This window comes from Saccoglossus kowalevskii, chromosome 8 (genome assembly GCF_978046115.1).
Source record: "Saccoglossus kowalevskii chromosome 8, keSacKowa6.1, whole genome shotgun sequence".
NCBI lineage: Eukaryota > Metazoa > Hemichordata > Enteropneusta > Harrimaniidae > Saccoglossus > Saccoglossus kowalevskii.
In genome coordinates this window covers 12,107,318-12,127,831 of record NC_140648.1, presented here as the reverse complement: position 1 = coordinate 12,127,831, position 20,514 = coordinate 12,107,318, and the positions used below count along the sequence as shown (strand labels likewise).

The following is a 20,514-nucleotide window of genomic DNA, read 5'->3' as shown; positions in this document are numbered from 1 at the left end:
TGTTTGACATTTCTTTACTCATCTACAAATCAACATGGCGGGTGCCGGTGGTAAGTCAATCTGCCGAGTCAAACATATTTCCATAAGTTAATCAGTTAATAGTATTTATGCCAATTTCATATAGTGTAGACTAAATGTACCATAAACTTAAAAAACGTTAAACTATGTAAATGCCAAAACGTTTCAACTGCGGCTTTTAGAATCGATATTCGCCCTGCTTAGATTGACTCCAATTCCAAACTTCAGATTTCATTGGTTTTCTTGTGTGGAATTTCGGGCTGAGTAGAAGTCACCATACACGTTGCACTTTTATGAACTGAACACATCTAACACACCGATTTCGGTGTTCGTTCCGGGAATTGTCGTCATTTGCGTTGTGAAGAATAACAATAATTACATTGATTGATCGAGTCCAATTTTTAAACAGAGCGAAAATATAATAATTTTTTTTAATGTCAGTCGTTGATGATGCTCGGTTTTATATACATGTAGTAGCCAGTAATAATATAGATCTGGTGTTAAACCATCTTGTATCATTATGCACAAGTTTTGCACATTGCGATCCCCTTTACTTGATGGTAGTTGAAAACATGTGTGTTGATGAAAACAGTTTGTTTCCTTGGTAATAAAGTCAAACTTTAGTTGTGGCGCCGCCCTGGTGTGTAACATATGTTTCAGGATTATAATTTTATTATTAATCAGTAATATGTATGCTTGAAGTGACCATTTTACTCATGGGGTAATGCATGGATGAAATTGAAAAACATAATTTCCAATCTGTCACCTCATCTGAAATAGTTAAGCTTACCAGCCACGTAGCCCGCATTTTATTAAGGGTCTAGTCATATGACAGAAAATTTGGAGTTGGATTGACTGTTAGTTGCGAAGTCCCTGTGTAAAAGCAGCATGTCTAAAATAGAGGAATCTTCGACTTATGTGCCAATGCAGCCAGACCCAGGTCAGATGTGTATATTTGTATTCTCCCTCCGTCTTCTATGATGGAAAATTTCACATGTAATGGGCGTAGAAACAACTTTGTGGATGCAAGATCTAATTTACCTGTCTTGTGTTTTATTATTGACAAGTATTTAGTTAGAGTAATCAAAAATGGTGTTCGTATATTTATCGTAACAGGTATGTGTTATTTGTGCTGGTAAATCATGATAAGTATACATGAATAATTAAGGATATTATAAGTGAACATTGCAATTAATACCCCATTACAATGATGAATTCAATAATTACAGATATTTACAGTGTTATTATGTTGTAAACTGTTTTGTAATGTCAGCTTCATTATATATAGTATAGATTAAATATGTTTTTGTTTGTTTTAAAAAAAAATTAACAATTCGCTCAAAAAGAAAATATGTTGAAACCTGTTTATATATACATTTTATACTTCAGTTGCTATTTGACTGATTTATCAATTAATTTTACACTGTAGAATTTTATCTCATTATGTTACTGTACATTATTGCTTACTCCATTCAATGAGTTGACATGTAAATTTGCTTGAGGTAGAAGCCTATTCATAAATAAAAATACTCAGAATTTATACAATTTTCACTAAATTCTACTACAAGGCAATATAAAAAAAGTTTTGGGTAACCAGCCTTATTTAAAAAAAAAATGATTTTGTGTTTCACGGAAAAGTTTCTATTTTGGCAGTAGTAAAACACTTTTACTGTAGATTCCTATGGCAAAGATATTATGTCTTGAATTATTTCAGGGTTTTAAAAAGTGTCAAAAAAGCAGTTTTTCTTTAACATTGTGTCATATGGAATTGTTTTAAAAATAGCAATTTTTTAAAAAAATATTAGGACAAATTTCTCAAAATGCATCACTGTGACAGACACAAAATGCTATTTCATGTTACCATGTGAAAAGAGCTCCATGATATTACATAATAAACCTATGAACATTGTCATACTATTTATGTCCAACATTTTCAAAATAATGTAGTAGGCTTCTACCTTTAACAAAATTCAGTGTATGCTGCAAGAATAGCTTTTGCTTCCCAAATAGTGTTTATTTTCTCTGTTCTATGTTGCCATGGTATTTAAAACAATGGATCCAATTATATGAGAGAATGAAACATTGTTTAAGGGGCAAAAACAAAATCATGTTGCTCTCTCACTCTAAACAAGATCTCAGTGACTATTTGCATTAATTAAATATTTATTCAATAATTCTAGGATATTTAAAATAAGGGGAGAGACGATAATCAAACAGGTGGTGCACCACAGTCATCATCATAGTGGTGGCTAACAGTAGCAAAGTTACCACCTTTTAGGCAAGTTTATGGATAGATTCCATAACACCTGCTATGTGGGGCGATGTCAAGATAATGAATAGACACAAAAAGACTGGGAAAGTAAAATAACTTTATTGCAACAAAGTTTCAATGGGAAAAATCGAAATTAAATGTATTTAGCTGCTCCAGAAGTCTAGTATGTCAGGTTTAATAAGTATAACTCACGAACGTTGTGACCTTCAGATTTGAAAGTTGCGCACTCTGGGCATTCAGCCATATTTCACTGATAATACAAGTTTGAAGTAGACTTAGTAAATATGAAAATTCTAATATCAAGATCAAAAGTTAAAGGCCTTGTCAGTTTACTCTTTATAACAAAAGTGGCTTTCTCAGAATTTGAGAACAGAAAGAAAAAACAGTCTAGTCACAACCTGATAACTTGTGTTATGATAGTAAATGTTGAACTATGTTCTCTCCAGAAATTTAAACCACTGTGGCTGTACATAATTATTTCAAACAGTAATTGTGATGATTGACCCACTCAATGCGATGCACAAAAATATTGACTTACAAAACTGTTTTAAAAGTGTTACAACTACACACAAGTTTTAAGTTTTCAGCAACTTATCAATTTGATTTAACAAGTCGGCAATGATGCAGTGGAAATGGCATTGTCGCAGTCAAGATAGTAAAACAAAACACTGTGGCGGTACCACTGTTTGTATCCTGGAGAGAACATTGTAGTATGTGTCTCAACAAAAATAAATGCCACCTTTAAAAAAATAAATCTGCAAAGTTATTTCCATATTTTTGGAAAAATTAATTGAGTATTTCTAGAAAAATACATACCGGGTAAATCTATTGTACCCGAATTTTGCCAAAAACAATTGGCAACATTTTTGAATTCTTTGATCCCTGAGTTGACAACTAGAATGCATTATATATTCAGTACTTCTACTTTCTTTCTTTCTTAAACTGACTTCTCTTGATTATTTCAGATACCGTAAGTGTGCGCTTCAAGCTCTATGCATTAACTGTTATGACAATAAATGCAGCGGGGTATATACTCTTGTTACGATACACAAGGACTGTTGATGGACCCATGTACTTCTCCACAACCACTGTAGTCATGACAGAAGTATTCAAACTTTTAAGTAGTATTTGCATGCTGTTCTCAATGCACAGGAGTTTGTCAGCTACGGTAACTGACATATATCGCAATGTCTTTTGCAATCCCATGGACAGTTTTAAGATGTGTATACCCTCTATCATCTACATGGTTCAGAATAACTTGGCGTTTGTGGCACTGTCAAACTTGGATGCTGGTACATATCAGGTGAGATTCACATAATGTGATTGAATATTCAATTAAAAAAAGAGAACTGATTTACATATTATATCTTATGAATATATTACCAAGTGTATGAGGATGCAGTGTCCGGTGTCCTGTTCATGCATGAATAGCTGTACTGCACATGCAATGTACTGTGTGTAGTGTAGTGTAGTTGTGTGTAGTGTAGTGTATTGTGGTGTGGTGTGTAGTGTAGTGCAGTGCAGGGTAGTGGTGTAGTGTAGTGCAGGGCAGGGCAGGGCAGGGCAGGGTAGGGTAGGGTGTAGGATAGTGCAGTGTAGTGTAGTGGATATGCGAACTGGCAGCGAAATTGGTTGCAATAGTTGGTACCATAGTAAATCTGCATAGTATAGTTTGTATTACAAAGCATAGCATTGTTTTTTATACCCCATTTGTTGTAGTAGTAGTAGTGCATGTGATTAGATAAATTACCAATGCATGTCTTGTCAAACTGAATCATATTTGGATGATCCTATGTGTACATTACTTGCAAGTTTTGCTTTAAGTCTGTTTTTAAATAGATAATGAATTTTAAATAAATAAATTGGTTGTGTGATCTCCCAAAACAAATCACAATTTTCTATGTGCATTTAGATAGCCTCTTTGACATTGTGGAGATGTTCTTTATTTATGACAGTAGAGGTCAAAGGTCATGTACAGTACTGTGTATAAGATGGGCACACCCTGACCTATGACCTTGTCCATTTCAAAGCATGCAATTCATGCCACTGTGCTATAAGCTGTGTTATACTAAAGTCAAGCCAGTGTGTCCACCATTGGTTTTTAACAACAGCTGGTCCTTATATAGAGGTTTATCAATCAATCTGTGATTTATAATATCACCAACAATTTCTCGTGCTTTTTATCAAAGGATGTAGTTGAGAATAGAAATCATTAAATATCAGTGTGTTCTCTTTGTACCTTGAATAGAAAATTTAAGAAATTTTCTTTTTCACTCAAGATATCATGTAATGCGTTAAAACGCTGACTGAACGTCTGCCATAAAATTCGAATGATTTAATTTTGAACCTGAATTTTGTTTCTTATAATGAAAGTATGACATTAATATTTTCTTACTTCTTAAAAATTATTAATCATCATCAAATATGCATAGCACAATATTAGGCATGGCAATTCCTCAAAAATACATTTGTTTTTGTTGAATCCCATGCTATCTTTTGACATCACTATGACACTTTGACAAAAATTGCCAAACTTTGTGTGACGTCACTCTAAAGTATGCTTGTTTGTGTTGATGTTAAGTGTTGAGACTAGTATAACACACTGTAATATATTTTTGTGCAATTCTCTTCCATCAATTGGTGGATTCAATTTTGACTTGGGAATCCTAAAATGTCAGTTCTGTTAGAGGGCACACTGTTCCACTGTGGGTTATTTACGTTATATACCTTTCTATTGTTCCTCTGCAGGTTACATACCAGTTAAAGATAATATCTACAGCATTGTTTTCTGTTATTTTACTGCGGAAACAAATCAGCGTTATACAGTGGATATCGTTGGTGACGTTATTTGCAGGAGTGGCATGTGTCCAACTACAACCTGATTCATTTACAAAGAAAGTTGAGCATGTGAATTATACAGTTGGGTTAATTTCAATCCTCTCAGCATGTCTCTGTTCAGGCTTTGCAGGTAAGTGTTGTTCGTATATTTATTTCAATCAATTATACCTGTCAGGAGTTTTTCTAGAAAAAAAATGCAAGAGGGAGCACTGCAATTCAGCGGAGCCACCAAGTGGGGAAAATAGGGTTCTCCCTACCAGGGTGTGAAGTTTTTGATAATTCTAAGTTAAAATTGAGCATTCTATGGCTTCCTTGGGGCCAAAATTACTATCAAACAGGTCACAGTTGAAGACTGTGGCCACATGTGATCCATGGTCAATCAGAATTTTATGGTTGCCAGAGGATCTGCTCCCCAGAGTAAGGGGGCGCATGGTCATGGCATGAGGGTGCTGCACCCCTCTTCCCTGCCTGTGTTCTCAATACTTTTCACTGCTAGAAATTTTCACAATTGTATGGCATTCTTGCAGGACTCGAGAGTAATTTTTCAGGATCTTCACTCACTGACTTGCAAAATTCATGAAATCTTGTCTCCCATGAAATAAAAGCTGTTTACATTATCTTCAAGTTTGCCAAAATGTATTACGTGGGTCATGTTTTTGTCATTAACTAAAAATTACCAAGCGTTTCCACAGATTTTTTTCTGATTAAATTTCAGTATATCAAAAGCATCATCAAATACATAATCAAACAAATTCTTGTTTTTTCTTTCTAATTGTTATTCTTTCTATCTGCCCAGGATTGAAACAAACTGAACAGACAAAGAGAAAAAAGTTGCCTCTAACTTAACTAACCCATATTCTAAGTATTTCTGGGCCTTTTGAGTCTCACTGCTCTAAATTAGAATGTTACAGAATCTTATGTCTCTTCAAACTACCGGTATATTCCTTGAGTTGAAATCAGAGTTGGCATTTGTGATAAAAATGATTTATTCCAATCATACAGGTGTATACTTTGAGAAGGTACTGAAAGGATCAGATACATCGCTATGGATACGGAACATTCAGATGTATTTATTTGGCATTGTAAGTGGTCTGATCGGTGTCTACACAAAAGATTTCTTTGGAGTAATTGAAAAAGGATTCTTTTATGGATATACTCCCTACGTGTGGGCCATTGTTGGTAAGTAAAAAAAAAAAAATTCCACAGTCATCCTTTTCATATCAGTATAGTTTAATCCATGTATTAGTAAGTATTACTGGTACGTTATGTTTTCAACTATTTATGAGGTCATCAAGGTCGTTTGGTCGAACAAAGTGAAAGTTTTGATCTTCAATGCACACATTCATGTGGTATTCAGTATTTTCAAATAAATTCTCATGTACTGTGATTGGTTAATCCTAATGAATGCTGTTGCATATCTTCCTCAAAAAGATTTGTCTTTTTCCAGAATTTTAACACTTGCCCAGTATTTGGCAAAACAAATAATGTCATTTCGACCATCACCTGATATTTGGTTCAATATTTTTAAAAAATAAAGTAATTTTCTGAGATTTGAATTACTGTATTTGCTCTGTTGTACATGCATCTTGTGTAAATGAAAAATTGCATTTGCTAATTCATTAAAATATTACCAATACCATACTTATTTTTCTTCTATAATAGAGCAAAAAATGTTCCCAGCAGAATACATATGCTTCAAATTTACTCACAGTTTCTGTAAAAGTCAACAATTTGTACCCTAAGGGACGACGTCAAAAGATCGATGTTGGATAAAAAACTTATTTCCTTTAGTTTGGGGGTGGGGGGGGGGGGGGGTTTGACCTCAAAAAGTTTCCATCCTACAAAAACGATTTTATTTGTTAATGAAGTCAAAAAAATCTTTGAGTATTTGTAGTTCGTTTTTTTTTTTCTATCCAATCATGGACAGAAATAACCGAAAAAGGGGAAAAAACAGAAAAACTGGTTTGGTTCGAGTGTAAATTTGTGCGTCAAATGAGGTGCATTTGTAAAATCTGTTTACACCACCCGACAACCAACTGCTATGCAATACTACTGTCCGATTATCAATTTGTATTTAATGGTGAATGTAGTCTGACGCCATGACCAATATTTATCAATTAAGTTTCAGTGGGGGGTAGGGGGGGTTTGGAAAAAAACTAAAGGAATTAAGTTTTTTATCCGATATCGATCTTTTGACGTCGTCCCTAATTTTGGATTAGGCAAACAGAACTGAATGATGTTTGCTGGTTTTGATTGAATAATTTCAGAATTTAGATTTATGAGTAAGTTTAAATAAATCTGTTTGATATTTGATAGCAACAATATGGTATGACTTGTCATCAAATAAAAACCATGTTTTAGCAGCAAACAGTGTTCATTCAATAAAATAATGGCACCCAGGGCATGTTACTTGTATGTACATGCACCGGTTACTCAAACAATACACACACTTGCTCAAAAATACCGGTACTTTATTGATTTCCTCATTAAAATTCATGTAGGTGATTAGATCCAGAAAACTACTGTAGAATACTTTATTTTCGCTTGGAAATTATTTTCACTGAAGGGATGATTCCGTGAAAATATAATCCAGGGAATATACTTTTTTCCTATATTTCACATTAATCTCAGCAAAAATCAATGAAAATAAATTCCAAGCAAACCACCCAAAAAGCCTTTTCAGCGAAAATAAAGTATTCCACAGTACTTTAACCTGTTGAGTGCCAGATATTTTTCCCGCTCAAAATGCAGTACAAATATTTTCACATTTTGAAAAGTTGTTGCTAAATTCATCATAATTTTTGGATCATACAGACAGTTTTGAAATATTGCTCTTAGTTTTTGATCAAAAAATTTGTCAATTTTTATCAACACACGGATGAGCAGACTGTACACACTCATTTTGTAGATGGTGCCACAAGTTGATATTGGTACTCAAATAAATACATATTGTGATAGTTCTCATGTTTAACCATTTTTAGTCCCGCTGTCGACTTAGTCGAGCGGAGCTTATCATATGAGTGATTGTCCATCGGCGTCTGTGATCATCCGTTGTTTTAGTCAACTTTTTACTTTTTCTTCTTGAAAACTACAAGCCTGAATGCTTTGATACTTCGTGTATATGAACCTTTGACAGACCTCTCTCAGATTTTTTCATTTCATGATGACATCTTCAATTCTCAATTTTGGTGAATATTTTTGGTAAAAAGTAATTTTTTCGACTTCTAAAGTTCTTGTTAAAAACTGATTGCTTTGATGTTATACATGTAGGTACCTCAGATAGACCTCTTTCAGATTTGTTAATTTTCTAATAATATCTTCAGTTCTTTAATTGAAATGTGCATTGCTAACAGCGGAGCTATCTCAGCCGAGAGGTTGTTTATTATAATTATACAACGGGTGTGCTTAAACAAACTGTCTCAAAATCTGATCGTGACATCTGATAGTCCATATTATATATTTGTATTGTTTACCCTGGAATTCATCTAAATTCATCTTTTCATTTTTTTTTTTCAGTTGCTGGTAGTGTGGGCGGATTGTACACATCCGTGGTGGTCAAGTACACCGATAACATCATCAAGGGATTCTCAACTACCATATCAATTATCCTTTCAACGTTAATGTCGGTTTATCTCTTCGGCAAAGAGATCACCGTGTTATTTTCATTAGGCGCTGGTCTTGTAATCCTGGCTATCTTTCTCTATGGGATGCCTGCACGAAAACCACCACCATCAGCGTCAGACAGCAAAGCATCTGGTAAACTTGCACAAACAGTATGAACATGACATTTTGTACTTTGATAGAAATGTAAGACATTTGTAGTTATACTGTGAACATGTAAAACTGGTGTAACGTTGGTTAGTTCTTTGTGGTAGCTTATACATGCATTCATACAGGATCAGGTTTGTTTTCTATAGTGGTCTCCCGTTAATCAGTATCATGTCTTCACAAAATTGACCATATTTCAGTTTCATCCAAAATTATCTATTATAAAAATTTTGAAAGTATTAAGAATTTTTTTCATAGAAATTTATGGTGTGGAAAATTCCTGGAAGTGAAAAAGATAAAATGCCAACCAACTTGGAAAGATATCCACCAAGTGTGTGTTTGTCTAATTTGAAATAGCACACAAACATATATATTTTGTGATACACGTTTTGTTAAACTGTTAGTCTGGTTAATTGTTTGAGTGTGGACAGGCTTATTGGACAATTTGACTAATTGTGTAAGTTAGGCAGGTTTTGAGTAAGTTAGGCAGGTTTATCTGTAAAGTAAGGTGACATGCTTGGCTTGTTCTTGACGGTCATCATGGTATGGTGTGGTATCTGTATTCTGATGACTTGACTATGAGCTGAGTGGTTATCCATAAACCTGAAATTTTTCTCGAGGAAAAATGCAGATAACTAGATAGTTTAGATTTAATTTGTCAAGCACCCTAAGCTGTGCATTATGTAAAGGGTTACAATAATATATATTTAATATAATTTTTATCAAATTTGATAAATATTCAATTATGATAATTAATAATTGTATTTGTTTTTCTCACTCTTTGAATATTTGGACCATATTCATCTTCATTGACAGTACACAATCTTATCCGTTTTCACAAAAGTGTTGAAATTATGATCAATATTATTGTTTTGGTGGCATTGCAATTGATAAAATCACTGAGACACTCACTCAATATGACATTACTGGGTAAATATAAAACAAATATCTTTACATAAGAAATTTTGACTTGCTTTCAAATACTATCTATTGCTTTGTTCATTTTTTGACCTAAATTGGGACTGAATTCTTTCAGATCATTACATTCTGTAAATGGCTTACAGTTGGGAAATCATCTCTGATATATTTGTATACTTTTTTATTAAAAATGGAACTCGAACACTAAAGTGATGAGTTGTGCATTCCTCAGAGTTCTGCCATGTACATATAGTAGGAAAGCTGTCAGAGTAATTCTGATGGAGAAATTGTAAATACTTTCGCTTGAAATTTATTTTCACTGTTTTCCCTGAAGGGATGATTTAGTGAAAATAAAATCCAGCGAATATACCTTTTTTCTTCAATTTTGCATTCAACTCATCGAAAATCAGTACTCCATACAAAACACCCAAATATTTTTCTGTGAATGTGAAAATCATGAAGTTTTATCGCTGTAAAAATTTCTCTGGCATTCTACAATGTGTGGAGGTGACTTTTCACAAGATTGCTATAAAACCATCAAATCATATTGTAAAAAAATTCTAGTAATGAAAATTAAGAGATTTACAGTATTTAATTTCACTATATTGATAATTCAAACATATTCACTGCAATAGGTGATTTTCCGTACAATTGCGAGATCTCGCGAGATGCATGAAAGACGTGCGTCGAACGTCTGCCGCAAAAATCGAACGATTTGATTTTGAACTCGAATTTCCTTATTTCGTAGCTCACACCGACCGGCCGATCTTCGACAGAGGAACATTGCTTCCGAATACCCTTACTTAATCGAAATTGCCTATCATCAAATGTGGACAGCACATTATTAAGCATGGAAATGCCCCCAAAATACTTTTGCGTTTGTCGAATCCCACGCGATGTTTGACGCGACTACGACGCTATGACCTTTGTTTGTCCTGTTTTTACGTTCGATTTCATGCATAACGCATGATTCTCGCAGTGTACAGAAAATGGTCTATTTAAATTCATGGATTTTTCAGTGGAAACAATGAGTTCCCTATTATAAATTTTACATCTTCATGCAAATTTAATTTAGTGGATTTCAGAGAAAAATGGAGAAATTACAGTATTTCATACTACAATATGACACACTGCCACTATGTCGGTGAAGTCAGAATGTTTAATTAGAATTTTTGCATTAGTATTATTAGTTTTTCCAATAATAATGCAAAATATGGTAATTATTTTTTGGTAGCTAGCTGAGAAGTTGTTGAACACATTCTTGATTTCACTTAAACCATTGAGTACATGCTTTTTTTAATTCTTTGGGACCATTTTTAAAGTAGATATTCATGGTAGCAATCTTCGTGACTAATGTTTGGCCACATTCATTTCAACCAAGGGTTAGTTAGTTAGCTTTAGGATTCTGTAGTATCAAAGGTCTGTTTTGTTTCTTACTATGCTGTAGATGTGGTATGCACAAGGCTCACTTGTGCAAATCACTAGGGGGCGGGCGGGTATATATTGCTTTTAATATTTATTTTTCAAATAATATATTTATAGTGTTCCTCTGCTTGTCTTAAACATTTGGCTGTATGAAAAATCAAATTTGTAATGAGAGCTAGATCAGTGTATTGCACATACATTGTTTACAGAATCATAGGAGACAAAAATAAAAAGTATTTTTTCGATCGGAAGCATAATAAAATTTGATAAGGGACAATGATAATCTTGGCACAATATCAAAGATCATCTAATTATCTTATCAGCGAAAACTGCTAAATTGCAGTGCTATGAATAATTAATGTATGTTATTGTTACAATAAGCCAAATTAGTGGTCAAAATCCCGAAAAGATTAATACTAAAGTCTTCCAAATATTAAATCACCTGTTAGAAGAAACTTTTAAACCATAAAATGATATATACAAAATTACTGTAGGTGGATTAAACATACCAAAAATATACAGATCACAGTCGAGTCAAAGTAGGGTGTAAACTGTGGATGATAGTTTCAATAAAAATGAAAAAAGTGAAGAATAATATTACATAAACTGTGTTAACCATAATGTCCTTTATAGAGTATACCAAGTAACATGAATTGCATACAAGTTCCATAACAATAATATGTACCAGGGATAAGTAAAATTTTACTGGGTGAGAAATGACATTTTTATACTGACCAAAATATAGTGCGACGAGTACTGTCTGATGATCAATGTTTTGTTTCCTCCATTAACTGCCTCTCTTTTTGTGAACACTATAATACTAATAGTTGAAAATATGTTTATGCATTTGTCAGATTTGTAATCTTGTAGAGATTTGTTAAAATGATTGTAAAAACTAATTTTTTAGTCAACATACACCACTTAAATAGAAGTTTGTATGAGCATTTTCTTTTAACAAATTGTCTTCTTTTTGTTTACACTTTTTTTTTACACTTTTTTTTCTATATTTGTGTGTATAGTGTACTGTACTTGTTCTATCAGTAGCGCATTACATTCTTTGGTTTATGTGCACTTCTCATTGAGCAAATGAACTACAGCATTTCATTATTTATTTTTCCAAGAGATGTATTTACTAATTTAGAAAATAGTTCTGTACCACTTGACCATTTCACCACCATTGTAACTTTTGTCAGCATCCACATATAAAATATAGTCCGGTTTAACATGAAATAACGTCAGTATTTGTGACCATCATATTCTGTCTCCTTGTCACTCAAATTTTGGTGACAAAATGTCTGTACCGGTATATGTGGAAGATTTTCAAGTTATACTTGGAATCCTGTTTTTGTTTTGTTTTTTGTTGTATTATTTTTTTTGTTCTTCCGAAATAGAAAAACAATGCCAACAACCATGAAGCATATACTGCATGTTAAATTCTTAAAACTTTCTGAAGTGGTACTGTATTTGCTCTATTAGTAGTGCATACAGTTATGAAAATTACAGAGATGTTTCTATGAGAAAAATAATGAATAATTATTCAATGAATCAGAGAACAACAAATGAATTTTTTGGTTTGTATGCACCTCTATTGGAGATGCACTTCAAATAGAGTAAATATGGTAGATTCATTAGAGGCCATCTATGTTTCACAGCTTTTACGATAGATGGTCAAATTAACATAATTTGAGTCTAACGTCTTTATTGTGTAGAAGAGCGCCAGAATGGTGTTAAAGCAATCTATTTATAATTGTATCTTTAGTTGAGCTTTCAGTTAAGTACATTAAAGTTCAAATTTTTCAAAACCATTTTTATCTTGGGAACAAAAAATCTTTCAAATTGTTGGTAAATATGTGCTCTGGTGTGGGGCAGTCCTATATTGCATTGTATTTCCCATGAAATATGTTAGACATTTGAAAAACAGTTTATGGGCAATGGTTTTGCATAGGACATGGTAAATGCATATTCCCATGTAGAGTAGTTTCAAGCTATCGTACCATCATTTGGTTTCCATGCGAGAATGGGGGGGGTGATTTCTAGCTCACAGTTTATTCACTGGTTTCCTGGTTCCTGTGTTCTGATGAACGATTGAATGTTTGTGGCAAAATACCCCCCCCCCCCCAACACAAAGGAAATTGGAATATTTTTACACCAGAGTGGCAAGTTTCTAAGGTACTGGGGGGGGGGGGGTAATAGCGGTCCTATTATCATCATAACTTGAAAAATATCTGTTGAATTAGTCCTGCATTTTGTAAATTAACTCGTCAAATATTATGAAAGAACCCCCTCAGTTAGTGGGAAAATCCAAAACAAATCTTTCTTCACAAACTTAGGTAGTCATTTTTTTAAAAAAACCTTGTATTTTGAGAATTAAATAACCTACTACTAATTAGCAAACATGTACTCTATAATTTTTGTTATGACCTAATGTAGCTTTTATTTATTTACATAATTTCTAATCAGTTTGATTATTTTTATATATTTTATTTTGTATAATTATTTTATTATCTTTCAGTAATTTTGTTGGCACTTTGTTTATTAATAACAAATTCTTGGTTAAGACTAATATTTTTGCATACTGGTTTGGCAGGGTTGAAAAGATGTGACAGGGTTTACGTTATGTGTTGATACCAAGATATGCATACCCACTCTCACATGAATAGGAGAGTTAAGACTTAAAAGCTTGAAACAATAGACAAAAACTCATTTTCATTTCAATCTATATTTTTTTTTTAGAGATCACTGCTAAAACTGTATATAACATACTCTTATTTTAATATTGTAATATTAACAGTTTACATGTAACGATATTGTATTCACTCTATTAGTAGTGTATTTGCTCACATAAATGATGGGGGTGTATCTATGGTCAAAATAAGTTTCAATTATTCCATACAATTTGTGTAATGTTGGATATATGTGCTTCTAATAGAGCAAATAAGATATTCAAAATTGTGTACTTTTTTTTCACCACCATTGTCAAATGTTGCCACCTTGAATAAAATCGTTTGAATTTTCAAAACCTGTAAATAATCTTAGATTCTGTCAATTTACACTGAAATTAATGTTAAATTTAGAGATCATCTGCATATAAGTGTAAAAATATCTTACTAACATATTGGTGAGAAGAGGGTGTGACATGTGTATGTGTTGTTTTGAATAATGGTTTATTTTGTTTTTGAATAAATAATTTGCATAAAATGTGATAATGTTTATTTATTTCAGTTTGTCAACTTAAACCTTGTGAGGGGCAATAGCCACATGCCTTCAACATTTTAGTCCAATAAGTTGGCATTGTCCAATATTTATATTTCAGGGGAGAGCAGTCAGCTGACCAATTTACAACTCCATATATATTTAAACTACAAAACACCAATTTTCAGATGAATTTCAGACTCACAAAATTTTCACTTGGGTCCTAAGATGTAGAGTATTGGTGACTTTCACAAAATATTGCTTTCACCAATGACGTTCAATTATGTAATCGCAAAAATATTCTAGCAGCGAAAATTAAACAGTTTCCTGTAGTTAAATGTTATTCATAAATTTGCATAGCAGAAAATTGTAAATATTCATATTTTTAGCTCCGCTGTTGACTTTGTCGAGCAGAGCTTATCATATGAGTGATTGTCCGTCGTCGTCGTCCGTGTCAATGTTTTACTTTTTTGACTTCTTCTTGAAAACTACAAGCCTGAATGCTTTGATACTTGGTGTATATGTACCTTGGGTAGACCTCTCTTAGGTTTGTTCATTTCATGTTGATATCTTCAATTCTCTAATTTTGGTGAATATTTTTGTCATTTTTGGTAAAAAGTGATATTTTCGACTTCTTGTTAAAAACCGCAATTGCAATTGCTTTGATATTACATATATAGGTACTACATGTGAACCTCTCTCAGATTTGTTCATTTTGTAATGATATCTTTAATTCTCTAATTTTGGTGAATATTTTTATCATTTTTGGTAAAAAGTGATATTTTCGACTTCTTGTTAAAAACCGCAAGTCCAATTGCTTTGATACTACATATATAGGTACTACATGTGAACCTCTCTCAGATTTGTTCATTTCGTGATGATATCTTCAATTCTCTAATTTTGGTGAATATTTTTATCATTTTTGGTAAAAAGTGATATTTTCGACTTCTTGTTAAAAACCGCAAGTCCAATTGCTTTGATACTACATATATAGGTACTACATGTGAACCTCTCTCAGATTTGTTCATTTCGTGATGATATCTTCAATTCTCTAATTTTGGTGAATATTTTTGTAATTTTTGGTAAAAAGTGATATTTTCGACTTCTTGTTAAAAACCACAAGTCCGATTGCTTTGATATTACATATATAGGTACTACATGTGGACCTCTCTCAGATTTGTTCATTTTGTGATGATGTCTTCAATTCTCTAATTTTGGTGAATATTTTTGTAATTTTTGGTAAAAAGTGATATTTTCGACTTCTTGTTAAAAACCAATAGTTCAATTGCTTTGATATTACATATTTAGATACTACATGTAGACCTTTCTCAGATTTGTTCGTTTCGTGATGATATCTTCGATTCTATAAATTTGGTGAATATTTTTGTCATTTTTGGTAAAAAGTGATATTTTCGACTTCTTGTAAAAAACCAATAGTCTGATTGCTTTGATATTACATATATAGGTACTACATGTGGACCTCTCTCAGATTTGTTCATTTTGTGATGATATCTTCAATTCTCTAATTTTGGTGAATATTTTTGTCATTTTTGGTAAAAAGTGATATTTTCGACTTCTTGTTAAAAACTGTAAGTCCGATTGCTTTGATACTATACATATTGTTCATTTTCTAATGATGTCTTCAGTTCTTTAATTGAAATGTGCATTGCTAACAGCGGAGCTATCTCAGCCGATAGGCTGCTTGTTAAATCATGTACCTATATTATGGTTAATTCTGACTCATTCAAATAAATTCAAACGCTGCACTTCCTGAATAAATAATGATACACTGTGCTGTACACAGCTGTCCTATTGCTCTGTGCATAGAATATTGAACCACAGATTATCAAAACTGAAGAGCAATTTGTTTTCAACACAAACTCGAAATTTGTCCAACTATGTACTCCAGCACATTAAGTACCTTTTAGAATTAAATATCCCAAGTTAATTCAAACTTTCTGTGGCTATAAATACACATTTTTCATATTGTTTAATTACCAGTATTCACAAAATTATAAAAAAAAATAATGAAGGGTTAAAATGAGGTCAATGTTAGTACGCCCTCAGTGTCAGAACTAAGGAATATATTAAAATCAGCAATTAGATTTCCAAAGACAAGAACGTTAATGTTTTGGTGATTGCTACAAAAAAAAGTTTCAGACCAAAATAACACCTGTTGTCTAGTTCAAACTTCTACAAAGTCAAGAGGAAAGAAAATCAAAGAAAGCTTAGAAAGAACTCCTGTGTGCTGAGAGTATTGAAGACACATTAAAAATTAATTCAAAATTACTTGTACTTAAGATATTGATGGAATAGCTGAAAACTAGTTAATATGTAAATCAGGTAACTGATATGAACATATTTGAGGGTAAAACTAATAAGGCCTGCTAATGTAATATCTATGTACCAAGTTTCATTGAAATGTGATTAGAACAAAAAAGCTATGAAGAATTGGAGAATTAATATGAACAAATTTGAACCCAATATTAATCGGGCTTGTCTATTGTCCTAGAGCATTTATATACCAAATTTTATTCAAATGTGATGAAAAGTAATTGAGATATCAGTGTTAATTAATTATGTTAATTAGGTGATTAATGAGCATAAATATTTACTAAAAAAACTAATTGGGTCTCTGCATAGTCCTAGGTTCATTGAAATGTGATGATGAATACTCTTTAAAAGTTAAATCCAAATAGTGGTTTCTTATATATCAGTGGAACATTCATGGAAAAAATTAACTAATTATGCAAATTAGGTAATTAATATCCACAATTATTTACCCTAAAACTAATCAGGTCTCTGCATAGTCCTAGAAGATCTATGTTGCAAGTCTCATTGAAATATGATGATCAGTACTTGAGTTATCAGGCGAAAAGCTGAAAATTAACTAATTATGCTAATAAGATAATTAATATGCACAAATATTTACCCCAAAACTAATCAGGTCTCTACACAGTCCTTAAGTAACTATGTACCAAGTTTCATTGAAATGTGATGATTACTACTTGAAATATCAAAAGCTGAAAATTAATTAATTATGCAAATTAGGTAATTAATATGTACTGATAATACCCTCAAAAATATCAGGTCTGTGGAGTGTTCCATGACATCTATGTGCCATTTTATTCAAATGTGATGATTAGTACTTGAGATATCAGAAAAGCAAAAAATTGATTAATCATTATGCAAATTAGGTAATTAATATTGCACAGATTTTTACTAAAACCTAATCAAATCTGCGCATTGGCCCAGAGCATCTATGCAACAAGTTTTATAAAAAATCAATGTATGGTTCTTGAGATATCAGTGGAACAGACGGAAACACACACACATACAGACAGACACACTAACTGCAAAGACTCCCATTGTGTGCTTTGCGGGAGTAAAAAAAACACAAAGATTTCAGTCGCCAGTGTCAAGTTGACAGTTGCCCCTATACACCAGCCCTCGCTAATAAACCACCATACCCACAGTCTTCCAGATAAGTATACTTCTCATGAGGGAAAATAGAAGAAAATGCTCATTGATTAAAGAAATGACGTGCACAAATTGCAGGTATTTATTCTCTGAATATTTAAAGCATTGTTTATTTACACTCTGTTTTTTTCTTTCAACAAAAAATTTATTCAGACTGATTAAAATTTGGGCTTTTTAAAGTATATACTAATTATTTTTTTTAGATATTTTATTTCAATTTATTTCTGGTAATTTGTTATAGTTTTCGTAAACATGAAAGCTGATATAAAGCAATAACACAAAACAAGATGTACATAATAAAAAATATAGTAAAAATGGGACAGTCAAACCTTTGTATAGCAACCACTGAAGGGACAGTCAAACCTTTGTATAGCAACCACTGAAGGGACAGTCAAACCTTTGTATAGCAACCACCCAAGGGACAGTCAAACCTTTGTATAGCAACCACCCAAGGGACAGTCAAACTTTTGTATAGCAACCACTGAAGGGACAGTCAAACCTTTGTATAGCAGCCACCCAAGGGACAGTCAAACCTTTGTATAGCAGCCACCCAAGGGACAGTCAAACCTTTGTATAGCAGCCACCCAAGGGACAGTCAAACCTTTGTATAGCAGCCACCCAAGGGACAGTCAAACCTTTGTATAGCAGCCACCCAAGGGACAGTCAAACCTTTGTATAGCAGCCACCCAAGGGACAGTCAAACCTTTGTATAGCAGCCACCAAAGGGACAGTCAAACCTTTGTATAGCAGCCACCCAAGGGACAGTCAAACCTTTGTATAGCAGCCACCCAAGGGACAGTCAAACCTTTGTATAGCAGCCACCCAAGGGACAGTCAAACCTTTGTATAGCAGCCACCCAAGGGACAGTCAAACCTTTGTATAGCAGCCACCCAAGGGACAGTCAAACCTTTGTATAGCAGCCACCCAAGGGACAGTCAAACCTTTGTATAGCAGCCACCCAAGGGACAGTCAAACCTTTGTATAGCAGCCACCCAAGAGACAGTCAAACCTTTGTATAGCAGCCACCCAAGGGACAGTCAAATCTTTGTATAGCAGCCACCCAAGGGACAGTCAAACCTTTGTATAGCAGCCACCCAAGGGAAGTCAAACCTTTGTATAGCAGCCACCCAAGAGACAGTCAAACCTTTGTATAGCAGCCACCCAAGGGACAGTCAAATCTTTGTATAGCAGCCACCCAAGGGACAGTCAAATCTTTGTATAGCAGCCACCCAAGGGACAGTCAAACCTTTGTATAGCAGCCACCCAAGGGACAGTCAAACCTTTGTATAGCAGCCACCCAAGAGACAGTCAAACCTTTGTATAGCAGCCACCCAAGGGACAGTCAAATCTTTGTATAGCAGCCACCCAAGGGATAGTCAAACCTTTGTATAGCAGCCACAAAAAGGACAGTCAAACCTTTGTATAGCAACCACCCAAGGGACAGTCAAACCTTTGTATAGCAACCACCCAAGGGACAGTCAAACCTTTGTATAGCAGCCACCCAAGGGACAGTCAAATCTTTGTATAGCAACCACCAAAGGGACAGTCAAACCTTTGTATAGCAACCACCCAAGGGACAGTCAAACCTTTGTATAGCAGCCACCCAAGAGACAGTCAAACCTTTGTATAGCAACCACCCAAGGGACAGTCAAACCTGTGTATAGCAACCACCAAAGGGACAGTCAAACCTTTGTATAGCAACCACCCAAGGGACAGTCAAACCTTTGTATAGCAACCACCCAAGGGACAGTCAAACCTTTGTATAGCAGCCACCCAAGGGACAGTCAAACCTTTGAATAGCAACCACCCAAGGGACAGTCAAACCTTTGTATAGCAGCCACCCAAGGGACAGTCAAACCTTTGTATAGCAGCCACCCAAGAGAGTCAAACTTTTGTATAGCAGCCACCCATGGGACAGTCAAATCTTTGTATAGCAGCCACCCAAGGGACAGTCAAACCTTTGTATAGCAGCCACCCAAGGGACAGTCAAACCTTTGTATAGCAGCCACCCAAGGGACAGTCAAACCTTTGTATAGCAGCCACCAAAGGGACAGTCAAACCTTTGTATAGCGACAACCCAAAGACGACATTATAGATGGGCGGTTTTTATATGAAGGTTTGATTTTGTTGGGGGGGGGACGCAAACATTTGACATATTTGTCCAGAGTTGATTAAAATAAAATAAGTTTGACTTGAGGAATAAAGAGAATGATAATTATTTTGGTTACTGAACAATGAGGAATGTGAATAAATATTGCTGAAAGAATGGTCATATAAAACATATGTGGGCTTCATACTCGTGCGTTAAGCAGTCACAGTGCCTACAAGTTATCACTATAGGCAGGTGGGCTTTATATAGAGGTGGTTACCAACACAGGTTTTACTCTACCCAGGGATGGCAGAAGAGTTTATACTGGCACTGTTCACAGAAATCTGAACATAAAACTTTGCATTCAACATAAACACATTGTTATGCTACATAAATACGCAATTTAAAACTTGTTATAAACACATTGAGCTACCATGTAATTTCAGTATTAAATTCAACAAAACGTACATTTTACTGACATAGTTATTAGTACCTGCTAGCGATAAATTAAATT

General features: G+C 33.8%; 1 protein-coding gene across 1 annotated transcript; it reads left to right on the top strand.

Annotated features, from left to right (window-relative positions):
• The first annotated feature begins 19 nt into the window (after positions 1-19).
• Positions 20-14,445, top strand: LOC100375982 (CMP-sialic acid transporter-like). Its single transcript, XM_006821758.3, has 5 exons — positions 20-50; positions 3,256-3,593; positions 5,039-5,258; positions 6,131-6,307; positions 8,645-14,445. The coding sequence occupies exons 1-5, from the start codon at positions 35-37 to the stop codon at positions 8,905-8,907; spliced, it is 1,014 nt and encodes a 337-aa protein (XP_006821821.1). The 5' UTR covers positions 20-34; the 3' UTR covers positions 8,908-14,445.
• Positions 14,446-20,514: the final 6,069 nt, after the last annotated feature.